Source organism: Cyclopterus lumpus, chromosome 24 (assembly GCF_009769545.1).
Source record: "Cyclopterus lumpus isolate fCycLum1 chromosome 24, fCycLum1.pri, whole genome shotgun sequence".
Taxonomy (NCBI): Eukaryota; Metazoa; Chordata; class Actinopteri; order Perciformes; family Cyclopteridae; genus Cyclopterus; species Cyclopterus lumpus.
Window position 1 is genome coordinate 2,598,212 of NC_046989.1, and position 12,805 is coordinate 2,611,016.

Here is a 12,805-nt window from a genome sequence, read left to right on the forward strand (position 1 = left end):
TCTCTCGTAAGTCTCCCAGCCCTGCCTCAATCAGGTGCCTTAAGCAGCTGCAGCTGGGTGAGCGGTGAGGCAGGCTGGGAGATGTAGTATATGGTTTTGCTTCTCCAGAGTCCAGCAGTCTGCAGAGCGCTGTGCAGAGCGCGTAGCCACCTTACGGCCACCAGGGGGCGCCGGCTGTCCTCACGGCTCAGACACGACAACAGGAGCCTGAACGTCTCCGTGGCAACGGGAGGCGTGAAATATTGAAGCAGAATGTTTAAATCATAACCAGCTGAAAGTTCATCAAATCAACATGAAAGACACGACTTGAGGATCGATTTAAGTTTTCTATTAACTGAACTCAGGAGGAGGAGGAGGAGGAGGAGGAGCTCAGTGATTCTGTATGTTTTATTGATCACGATCGTGTCCCGACTTACGTTTTTTGTATATTTTACTTTGTGTGTTTTTTTTTGTTTCTTGGTTTAAAGGAAAACATAAAACATCCCGGAGGAGCAAGTGGTTAATTAACCAAACAAAACTCAACACTGGTGAATCCAGACTACGAGGTCCTCTTCTTTGTCGTCCTCTTCCAGGTGCTTGTGGGTTCACCTTCCGCTTGTGTTCCCCCTCCTTCCCAGGTGCTCTCTCGTAAGTCTCCCAGCCCTGCCTCAATCAGGTGCCTTAAGCAGCTGCAGCTGGGTTAGCGGTGAGGCAGGCTGGGAGATGTAGTTCTTGCGCTGGCGGCCATTTTGTAGCGCCCCTCCACTACCTGTCCCCTTGTGATGCCACATATCCCTCTCCCCGGGCTTGACGTCCTCGGCAGGGTGAATGAGCACCAGAAGGCATCACGGCGGGACAGGGCATCTGCGTTGCCATGGCATCGCCCTGGCCTGTGAATGACAGAGAAGTTAAACGGCTGGAGGCTTAAAAACCACCTAGTTACCCTGATGTTTGTTTCCTTATTTTTTGCCATCCATTGCAAAGGTGAATGATCTGTCACCAGAGTGAACCTCCTTCCAAGCAGGTAATATTTGAGGGTTTCCAGGGCCCATTTCAACGCTAGGCACTCTTTCTCCACTGTTGCATAGTTCTTCTCCCTTGGCAGCAACTTCCGGCTCAAATACAGAACGGGGTGTTCCTCACCTTCCTTCATCTGGGCTAAGACAGCACCCAGGCCCACCTCAGAAGCATCTGCCTGGACCACGAACTCCTTGCTGAAGTCGGGGGCCATCAGGACTGGTTTCGAACACAAGGCCCTCTTCAGGTCGGTAAAGGCCTCTTCTGCCGCCGGGCACCATGTCACCATACAAGAATGTTTCTTGGTCGTCAGTTCGGTGAGAGGGGCCGCTATCACAGAGAAATCAGGGATAAAACGTTTGTAATAATTGGCCAGGCCCAAGAAGGATCTCACCTGTTTTTTGGTCAACGGTTTTGGCCAGTCTTGGATGGCAACGAGTTTCGCCTCCTGGGGTTTCACAAGGCCCCGCCCGATGGTGTACCCCAAGTAATTGGTCTCCCCAAACGCCAGCCTACACTTTTTGGGGTTTGCGGTCAAGCCTGCCTGTCGGAGGGAGTCGAGGACCTTCTGAACCCGTGGTAGGTGGCTCTCCCAGTCTGGGAATTACCACATCATCCAGATAGGCCGCGGCCTATTCTCGATGGGGTTTCAGTACTTGGTCCATCAGGCGCTGGAAGGTGGCGGGGGCTCCAAACAGGCCAAAAGGCAACATCCGGTACTGCCAGAGGCCTCCCGGGGTGGCAAAGGCTATCTTCTCCTTTGACCCTGGAGACAATGGAACCTGCCAATAACCTTTGGTGAGATCCAGGGTGGTTAGGAAACGTGCCTGGCCCAGGCTTTCAATTAGCTCATCGACACGAGGCATGGGATATGCATCAAATTCAGAAATGTCATTTACTTTTCTGAAATCATTACAGAACCGTGCTGTTCCATCAGGTTTGTCAGCCAGGACGATGGGGCTTGACCAGGCACTCTTGGATTCCTCAATCACGTTCAACGCCAGCATCTTCCTTACCTCCTCGTTAATCAGCTTCTTGCGGGCCTCCGGCACCCGATATGGCTTTTGGTTCACCGTTTTCCCCGTCTGGGTGCGTACTTCATGTTCCACCAGGTGGGTGCAGCCTGGGAGGGATGAAAATACCTCCTGATTTCCTTCTACAAGCTCCTTTGCCTGCTGCCGCTGGTGAGGAGAGAGGTCCGGGCCTAACTGCACCTCGTCCCGGGCGGGCTCTCTCGACTCTCTGGGGGGAAGGCAATTGAACAACACCTCTCGATCATGCCATTTCTTTAGGAGGTTAATATGGTAGATTTGCTCACCTTTCCTCTTCCCTGGTTGTCGTACTTTGTAATTGACTTCCCCAACCTTTTCAATTACTTCAAAGGGCCCCTGCCAAGTAGCCAATAACTTACATTCCACAGTGGGGACAAGAACTAGGACTCTGTCTCCTGGGTTGAATTCCCTGGGTTGTGCTGCTCGGTTATAGGCTGCCCTTTGATCCCTCTGAGCCTTCTCCATGTGTTCATTCACGATGGGGAACACAGCTGCCATCCGGTCCCGCATCGCCCCCACGTGTTCAATCATGGTACGATGGGGACAGGGTTGCTCCTCCCACGTCTCCTTGGCGATGTCCAGAAGGCCCCTGGGTTTGCGAGAATACAACAGGTCAAAGGGTGAGAAGCCAGTGGAAGCCTGAGGCACCTCCCTTACCGCAAACAGAAGGTAGGGTAACAGCTGGTCCCAGTTTCTTCCGTCTTTGTCGATGGCCTTCCTCAGCATGGCTTTCAGGGTCTTGTTGAACCTCTCCACTAGCCCATCTGTCTGGGGGTGGTAGACCGAGGTTCTCACCTGTTTCACGTGCAACAGCGCACACAACTCCTTGGTGACCCTCGACATAAAGGGGGTCCCCTGGTCGGTAAGAATCTCCTTTGGAATCCCCACGCGGCTGCTGAAGAGGAACAGTTCTTTTGCTATTTGTTTAGCATTGGCCTTTCTTAAAGGGACGGCTTCCGGATAACGGGTGGCGTAGTCCACTATGACCAAGATGTACTGGTGCCCCCGGGCACTTTTGGGCAGGTGACCCACAATATCCATGCCTACTCGTTCAAAGGGGGTTTCTATAATAGGCAAAGGGATAAGGGGGTTCCGGTAAGTCGGTTTCGGAGCAATGACCTGACAATCTGGGCAGCTGCGGCAGTAGTTCTCTATCTCCTTGTGGACTCCGTGCCAAAAAAACCTCTGGAACACCCTCTCTTTAGTCTTCTCTACACCCAAGTGCGCTCCCAGCAAGTGAGTGTGGGCCAACTGCAGAACTGTGGAGCGGTGAGGCCGGGGCACAAGTAGTTGCTCAACGATTTGGTCCTTACTTCTTGTTACCTGATACAAGAGGCCATTTTTCACTGAAAAATGAGGGTAGGAAGGGGTCAACCGGGTTCCCACCAACGTTCCCTCTAGGACCTGGACGTTTCTTAAGGCATTTCCTAGTGTGGGGTCCTGTACCTGCGCCGTTCCATACTGTCCTTTAAGAGGCGGCACCTCCTGAGGCCCATCAGCATTGTCCTCACTTGGCCCAGGTTGTGGCTCGGAGTCGTCAGACTCCGCTCCACTAGATGCTTCTGCCAAGGCATGGACGGCCACTGGCGGAGACAAACAGGGTTGGGCAACGTTAATCCATGATGTATTTACTTTGCAAGGGTTGTACTCACGCTTCCGTGGCTCTCGACTGAGCTTCTTTAGGGCTTCCCTCCACAGCATCTGGAAGGCCGGGCAGTCACGCCCAATCAGGACTGGAACTGGAAGGGCCTTGATCACTCCCACCTCGACATTAAACGTGTCCTTAGTTGTGGTCAGTTTCACTACGGTGGTTGGATACTCTCGGGTATCTCCGTGGACACAAACATCTCGAGTCGCCGTAGCTTCAAAAGGCATGAAGGTAAGCTTCCACATCGTCGGTCACGCCAAGTTTAGGGATGAAATCAGCTGCCCTGGGCTTCGACTCTGGCCTCTGCCGGAGCTCCTGCTCCTTCAGTTCATTAGCCCTGATTTGCTGTGCCAACAGGGCACCGCTGATTTCCTGCTGCGCCCTCTGGCTCTCCAACAGCATCTGCATCAGTGGCTCCATTTTGGATTGGTGGCCTGGGGTTTGAAGTTCTGAAAAAAGTTGGGACAAGTCGTCAATATCTCCTCTCTCAATCATCCGCACTTTGGCCCCATTGCCCGCATTCTCCACCACCTGTAGTGTTACGGGCTGTCGCTAGGACAGGCTAGCCTGGGGCGGTGCAAAAAGAGAGCTGGACACAGGCACATCCGAGGGTATTTAACAAAAAGTAAAGGTTTATTTCCCATCCCACCAGCAAGGTAACGTCCAAACAACAAAGTATCAAAAAAAAAGGTCCAGTTAGAAAACATAAAACATCCCGGAGGAGCAAGTGGTTAATTAACCAAACAAAACTCAACACTGGTGAATCCAGACTACGAGGTCCTCTTCTTTGTCGTCCTCTTCCAGGTGCTTGTGGGTTCACCTTCCGCTTGTGTTCCCCCTCCTTCCCAGGTGCTCTCTCGTAAGTCTCCCAGCCCTGCCTCAATCAGGTGCCTTAAGCAGCTGCAGCTGGGTGAGCGGTGAGGCAGGCTGGGAGATGTAGTTCTTGCACTGGCGGCCATTTTTTTGTAGCGCCCCTCCACTACCTGTCCCCTTGTGATGCCACAGTATATATATACACATATAAATGTATATATACATATAAATGTATATGTATATATATATGTGTATATATGTATATGTATATATATATATGTATATATACACACACACACAGCTCGGGCCATGGTTGACATGTTGCATCTCATTCAATCAGGACTAGAAATAACACACGCACACACTCTCACACACACACACACACACACACACACACACACAAACACACTCACACACACACACACACACACACACACAAACACACACACACACACACACACACACTCACTCACACACACACACACACACACACAAACACACACACTCAAACACACACACACACACACACACTCACACACAAACACACACACACAAACACACAGTCCACCTTGTGCGTCACACGGTTTATAAACTTTACCGTCCTCTCTCACTTTTCTGTCTGCAGTCAGAGTCACACATTGTAGGATGAACATTATTGTTATTGTTATTATAATTATTATAAAAGTATCATGAAGTGTGTTCATGGGGGTTCTCTGGTCCTCATCAGAGGGTCGGAACTCCAGAGCTCTGCTTCTGCGGTCCACATGGTGGTTCTCTGGTTCTCAGAGCCCCGGCACGTCGTCGTGCACCACAGGGTGAGCACGTTGCAGCGTGGGCTTCTTCCTCTGCTGCTGTGAACCACATGGTCACCACAACACGTCCCCTTCACTTCCCAGAAGAGCTGCACAGAAGAGGAACCAACCAACAATCTTTGTGACTTCCTGTCACACGTTTCAAACTTGTTTGACATTCTCACAACACGACATGCATGTGTGTATGTGTGCATACATGTGTGTGTGTGTGTGTGCATGTGTGTATGTGTGCATACGTGTGTGTGTGTGTGTGTGCATGTGTGTGTGTGTGTGCATACACGTGTGTGTGTGCGTGTGCATGTGTATAATCATAATAATATTTATATGTGCATGTGTATAATCATAATAATATTTATATGTGCATGTGTATAATCATAATAATATTTATATGTGCATGTGTATAATCATAATAATATTTATATGTGCATGTGTATAATCTTTACTACTGACTGTAAGTCAAAGTATTGTCAAGTGGAGCGTCTCTCAAGGTCACCAGATGCTGAGCGGTGTTCATGGGGGTTCTCTTGTATTAAAGGTTAATATCAAACATAACTTCAACAGCCAACTGAGGAGGCGACCACAGGAAGTAGGCGTCAGTGTGAGGAGGCGTCCACAGGAAGTAGGCGTCAGTGTGAGGAGGCGACCACAGGAAGTAGACGTTCATCTTGAAGCAGCATCGGAGACGTTGCCAGTTGAGAGCGTGAAACCAGGAGAGAAACAAGATGGCTGAACTCAGACGGATTGTAACGTCTTCATTCCTGATGCTGCAGGTGTTGAGCTCTACAGGTGAGCCTGCAGGTTCTGTTTGGACCTTCAGGATGACGAAGAACTCTGGAAAACAGAGAATGACTCACATTTGATAACTTATTAACATTATCACAACCCTACATATTAATTATACAGTCATATGTTTTATATTTATCAACAGCAGCATCTGTGGAACATTCATCCTTCACCGTCAGAGCTGGAGATGAAGTCACTTTGCTTTGTGAGAACGTGACACCTGATCAGGACGAGTGTGACAGGACTACTTGGCTCTTCATTGGTTCAGGAAATAGAGAAACACTGTTTGAATATGGGAAGATTCATAAAGAAGCAGAATATAAATCAGACAGACTGAGTGTTTCAGAGAAATGTTCTCTGGTCATAAAGAAGGTCTCAGATGAAGATGGAGGTCTTTATCAGTGCAGAGAGCGAAAAGAAAATCAAGATGCTGTGGTTGTTCTCTCTGTCGTCACCAGTGAGTATTCTATCATAATGTTTTCAAACTGTCTCCTTAGATCAATATCCTGCAACATTATAATAATAATCTCAACGTCTCCGTCTTCACCAGTGAGTGAGCTGAAGAACCCTGATGAGGTCACGTTTATCTGCTCTGTGGTGACATTCAGTGACAGATGTAAACACAGAGTGAAGTGGATGAATGAGGGCAAAGAGAACGATGTGGTGACATTACAGCGTCCATGTTCAGCCTGGTTGATGATTAAGAAATCTCACGTTGATCAGAAGTCTTATGAGTTATTGAAATGTAAAGTGACTGATGGTTACACTAGAAGAGTGCATCAGTTCCCCTTCCTTCGTCCTCAGGTGAGAACATGAAGAGCTGTTTAAAATCTCTTGTGGATGATTAACCAAAGAAGTGGTTCATGTTGGAGCTTTTAAAACCACATCGTTCTCTAACCCTCGGACTCCCTTCAGCCCTTCCCTCCTCAGACTGGCAGGTTCTGTTTGGACCTTCAGGATGACGAAGAACTCTGGAAAACAGAGAATGACTCACATTTGATAACTTATTAACATTATCACAACCCTACGTATTAATTATACAGTCATATGTTTTATATTTATCAACAGCAGCATCTGTGGAACATTCCTTCTTCACCGTCAGAGCTGGAGATGAAGTCACTTTGCCTTGTGAGAACGTGACACCTGATCAGGACGAGTGTGACAGGACTACTTGGCTCTTCATTGGTTCAGGAAAGGCAGAAATACTGTTTGACGATGGGAAGATTCATAAAGGAGCAGAATATAAATCAGACAGACTGAGTGTTTCAGAGAATTGTTCTCTGGTCATAAAGAAGGTCTCAGATGAAGATGAAGGTCTTTATCAGTGCAGAGAGCGAAAAGAAAATCAAGATGCTGTGGTTTTTCTCTCTGTCGTCACCAGTGAGTATTCATATCACAATGTTTTCAAACTGTCTCCTTAGATCAATATCCTGCAACATTATAATAATAATCTCAACGTCTCCGTCTTCACCAGTGAGTGAGCTGAAGAACCCTGATGAGGTCACGTTTATCTGCTCTGTGGTGACATTCAGTGACAGATGTTACCACACAGTGAAGTGGATGAATGAGGGCAAAGAGAACGATGTGGTGACATCACAGCGTCCATGTTCAGCCTGGTTGATGATTAAGAAATCTCACGTTGATCAGAAGTCTTATGAGTTATTGAAATGTGAAGTGACTGATGGTGTCACGCCGGAGCACTAATGAAAGAACCCAAATGCACGACCCGAGGCAGAGAGTAAAGTTCACAAGGATTCCTTTATTGATAAAGGTAATATTGCAACAGGATAGAGTCTCTGGAGAAGGACCGCCGAAGGTTCTCCCGATGTAACTGGGGAGGGACTGAGGCCGGTCGGCAAGGCTCTGACCCGCTGTGGTGAGAGCAGCTGTCTCACTCAGGGGAGAGTAGAATCGTCAACGTAAACAGTCCAGGGTCATTCACAGGAAGGCAGTCAAACTCGGCAGAGGTACAGGCAGGGATCGGGCTTACTCGGAAACGAAGGGACGTCGGAATCAGAACAGGATATCAGGCAGGAAGACCGCTGGTAAGTTGACTCACAGGTGAAGAAAAACGAACTGGCAACGAGACAAGTGAAGCACAGAGTATATATACACACTGGGAGGGGAGTTAACGAGACACAGGTGAAACACATCAGGGCAGGGAGAGGTAATCACATATGAGGAAGTAAAGACAGCAGACATGACACAGGAGGATGATTTCAAAGTACAACAGGAAGTGACAAGACAACAAAAATAAAAGCACTACCGTCTAGTGACGGTTGTGACAGATGGTGACAGTGGAAGCGTGCATCAGTTCCCCTTCCTTCGTCCTCCGTCCTCAGGTGAGAACATGAAGAGCTGTTTAAAATCTCTTGTGGATGATTAACCAAAGAAGTGGTTCATGTTGGAGCTTTTAAAACCACATCGTTCTCTAACCCTCGGACTCCCTTCAGCCCTTCCCTCCTCAGACTGGCAGGTTCTGTTTGGACCTTCAGGATGACGAAGAACTCTGGAAAACAGAGAATGACTCACATTTGATAACTTATTAACATTATCACAACCCTACATATTAATTATACAGTCATATGTTTTATATCTGTCAACAGCAGCATCTGTGGAACATTCCTTCTTCACCGTCAGAGCTGGAGATGAAGTCACTTTGCTTTGTGAGAACGTGACACCTGATCAGGACGAGTGTGACAGGACTACTTGGCTCTTCATTGGTTCAGGAAATAGAGAAACACTGTTTGAATATGGGAAGATTCATAAAGAAGCAGAAGATAAATCAGACAGACTGAGTGTTTCAGAGAATTGTTCTCTGGTCATAAAGAAGGTCTCAGATGAAGATGAAGGTCTTTATCAGTGCAGAGAGCGAAAAGAAAATCAAGATGCTGTGGTTTTTCTCTCTGTCGTCACCAGTGAGTATTCACATCATAATGTTTTCAAACTGTCTCCTTAGATCAATATCCTGCAACATTATAATAATAATCTCAACGTCTCCGTCTTCACCAGTGAGTGAGCTGAAGAACCCTGATGAGGTCACGTTTATCTGCTCTGTGTTGACATTCAGTGACAGATGTAGACACAGAGTGAAGTGGATGAATGAGGGCAAAGAGAACGATGTGGTGACATCACAGCGTCCATGTTCAGCCTGGTTGATGATTAAGAAATCTCACGTTGATCAGAAGTCTTATGAGTTATTGAAATGTGAAGTGACTGATGGTTACAGTGGAAGAGTGCATCAGTTCCCCTTCCTTCGTCCTCCGTCCTCAGGTGAGAACATGAAGAGCTGTTTAAAATCTCTTGTGGATGATTAACCAAAGAAGTGGTTCATGTTGGAGCTTTTAAAACCACATCGTTCTCTAACCCTCGGACTCCCTTCAGCCCTTCCCTCCTCAGACTGACAGGTTCTGTTTGGACCTTCAGGATGACGAAGAACTCTGGAAAACAGAGAATGACTCACATTTGATAACTTATTAACATTATCACAACCCTACATATTAATTATACAGTCATATGTTTTATATTTATCAACAGCAGCATCTGTGGAACATTCCTTCTTCACCGTCAGAGCTGGAGATGAAGTCACTTTGCTTTGTGGGAACGTGACACCTGATCAGGACGAGTGTAACAGGATTACTTGGTTCTTCATTGGTTCAGGAAAGGCAGAAATACTGTTTAAATATGGGAAGATTCATAAAGGAGCAGAATATAAATCAGACAGACTGAGTGTTTCAGAGAATTGTTCTCTGGTCATAAAGAAGGTCTCAGTTGAAGATGGAGGTCGTTATGACTGCAGAGAGTTCAGAACAGGAACACAAGAACATGCTGCGGTTCATCTCTCTGTCGTCACCAGTGAGTATTCACATCATAATGTTTTCAAACTGTCTCCTTAGATCAATATCCTGCAACATTATAATAATAATCTCAACGTCTCCGTCTTCACCAGTGAGTGAGCAGAAGAACCCTGATGAGGTCACGTTTATCTGCTCTGTGTTGACATTCAGTGACAGATGTAACCACAGAGTGAAGTGGATGAATGAGGGCAAAGAGAACGATGTGGTGACATCACAGCGTCCATGTTCAGCCTGGTTGACGATTAAGAAATCTCACGTTGATCAGAAGTCTTATGAGTTATTGAAATGTGAAGTGACTGATGGTGACAGTGGAAGAGTGCATCAGTTCCCCTTCCTTCGTCCTCCGTCCTCAGGTGAGAACATGAAGAGCCGTTTAAAATGAACACCAATATTAGTTTAGATTTGAGTTTTTAATATTGTATCACTCTGTCATGATGTCTGAAGTTTTTCTCGTTGCATTTTGTTATTTTATTTGTTACGGTTATGATGCAACAACAGTGAGATCTGAAAAGGACATCAACCAAACAGATCAAGGTAGTACACAACAACAGCACATACAAAAATAATATATCAGATATTAGAGATAGAAGCAGCACAAGAACACTAACAAACATCTCGTCATGTACAAAACCCTCGGACTCCCTTCAGCCCTTCCCTCCTCAGACTGGACCAGGTCCATCGTTGTGGTTCTGGGTTTAGCCGCACTCATAATGAGCGTTGTTACCGTCAACATCTGGACCAGGACTAAAGGTGAGGAACCTTTATTCACAAGAAGGGCTCATGAACCTGGAGGTCAACGTTGAAGCTCAACTCTCTTTCTTCTGTTTTCAGTGAACAAACGTCTGATGGAAGAAGTCACAGTGAGTTGAACCAGACAATGAAGTTAAAGAGTCAAACCACATTGGACATATTTGTGCTCCACTTTTCACTCTGGAAGTACAAAAGACAGACGGAGAAGCAGGAAGAGAATAATCAAAGCTGAGCTCATTTTACAGCTATGTTAAGGTTCATTGGGAAAAGCAACATTAACAATAGCAACAAGATTAAAATGATATGTAAGAAACAAAAGGCTCCAAAGGGACCAGAGAGTGGAGTCAACCCCTCTGCACGGATCCACTTCAATGGAGGCCGATGACCAGTGACGCTTGTTCTGGGTTTCCTCGTGCTCGTTCTCAGGTGGGTTGTGTTGTTGTTTACAGGAGCGTCATGAGGAAGAGGAGGAGGAAGAGAAGGAGGAGGAAGAGGAGGAGGAGGAGGAAGAGGAGGAGGAAGAGGAAGATGGCATCTATGACGACATTGGAGAAGCTTCTGCCTCCGTCTCACTGGACTGATGAACAACATCAACACAGAGTTCACTGCTGTTAGATATCCAGACATCATAGAGGGAGAAGATGATCATTCAGATGTTTTATGTGCAAAGTTACATCTATATTTATATATTTATATATATATACACACATATATATATATACACACATATCTATATATATATGTGTGTATATATATACACATATATATATATATACACATATATATATACACATGTATATATACACACATATATATATATATATATACACATATATATGTGTATATATATATGTGTAAATATACATCTATATATATATACACACACATATATACATATATACATATATATACACATATATATATATATATGTATATATATATATATATATATACGTGTGTATATATATGTGTATATACATCTATATATATACACACATATGTATACACGTATATATATATGTGTATATATATATGTGTATATACAGCTATATATATACACACATATATATACACATATATATATATGTGTATATATATATGTGTATGTATATATACACATATATATACACGTATATATATATGTATATATATAACTTTATACACATTTACATTATATTTTCTACTTACCTTATACTGATTTTTGTTTTACTGCTTAAACTGCATTTTATTATCTCAGTTTTTGTACTCTGTGCAATAACAATAAAGATGAATATAATCTTAAATCTAAATTGGCCTCCTGTTGCATAATGTATCTGAGTTTAAGGTTCAGCTTTAGTTTTCTAAGCTGCAGCAGATTGGCATCACTTTGGTCCCTCCGTGTTCAGAGGAAGTGATTCTGATCCACTATAATTCAAACTTCTTGGTCTCCAGTATGTGTTGGAGGTTCAGGTAGAAATGTTTACATGCTCAGGGCTGTAGTTTATTTCTCATTAATCTGCCATTCACTCCTCTCAAACATGATGTCATTGTCATGATGTCATCTGTTCTGATCAGCTGGTCTCTTCGGTCCAATAGCACACAGACACAATGACATCATCAGCGTATCGTCTAACTTCTATCTTTAAATATCATTGTGTCTTTGCCTTCAAGACGTTCATGTTGCTGGTACTCGCTTCCCATCACCTCCCAGTCTTCACTGTGTTGGGATCTGGCAGGAGTGGGTTTGATTAACAGCAAGTATAAAAAAGTAATAAGAATATTAACATATATTTATAACAACAGACCACCATCCTGGGATCAGGGACCAAACTGTGGATCAAGTCTCAAAGTGCTGTTCATTTAAATGTCAGTAGTTCAAGTCCTCCACAAGTAGAGAAGTGAAGCACTGACTGTAACAACCAGCTGTTATCACAGAAAAGGCTCTTTATAATAAGATTATGTATAAACACAACATCTATTATACAATTACAAGCAAACTATGTGTGTGTGTGTGTGTGTGTGTGTGTGTGTGGTGTACTTTGAGTTCATTGATCGCTTAATATCTTTACATATCAATAAATCTTCTGCAGGACACACACACACACGCACACGCAC

The 12,805-nt window shown here is 45.1% G+C and overlaps 1 protein-coding gene across 4 annotated transcripts; it reads left to right on the forward strand.

Moving 5' to 3' along the window:
* The first annotated feature begins 5,899 nt into the window (after positions 1 to 5,899).
* Positions 5,900 to 11,458, forward strand: LOC117727772. Of its 4 annotated transcripts, none has more exons than XM_034528235.1 (12): positions 5,900 to 6,107; positions 7,176 to 7,484; positions 7,579 to 7,788; positions 8,396 to 8,446; positions 8,711 to 9,022; positions 9,117 to 9,377; positions 9,642 to 9,959; positions 10,054 to 10,314; positions 10,460 to 10,495; positions 10,610 to 10,711; positions 10,793 to 10,821; positions 11,161 to 11,458. In XM_034528235.1, exons 1-12 carry the CDS (start codon positions 6,044 to 6,046, stop codon positions 11,290 to 11,292), a joined length of 2,085 nt encoding a protein of 694 aa, XP_034384126.1. In that variant the 5' UTR covers positions 5,900 to 6,043; the 3' UTR covers positions 11,293 to 11,458. The 4 variants fall into 4 exon arrangements, with proteins under 4 accessions (XP_034384126.1, XP_034384125.1, XP_034384128.1 ...); XM_034528234.1 differs by having other exon boundaries at positions 7,173 to 7,484; positions 11,161 to 11,457; XM_034528237.1 differs by lacking the exons at positions 7,176 to 7,484; positions 7,579 to 7,788; positions 8,396 to 8,446 and having other exon boundaries at positions 8,714 to 9,022; positions 11,161 to 11,457.
* The last annotated feature ends 1,347 nt before the right edge of the window (positions 11,459 to 12,805 follow it).

What these genes read in the sequence shown, in the direction of transcription:
- LOC117727772 (XM_034528234.1), top strand. Translation starts at nt 6,044, where the DNA reads ATGGCTGAACTCAGACGGATTGTAACGTCTTCATTCCTGATGCTGCAG. An exon ending in GAAATGTGAAGTGACTGATG is followed by an intron (nt 7,789 to 8,395) that starts GTGTCACGCCGG and finishes TTGTGACAGATG; the next exon opens with GTGACAGTGGAAGCGTGCAT. An exon ending in TCATCTCTCTGTCGTCACCA is followed by an intron (nt 9,960 to 10,053) that starts GTGAGTATTCAC and finishes CGTCTTCACCAG; the next exon opens with TGAGTGAGCAGAAGAACCCT.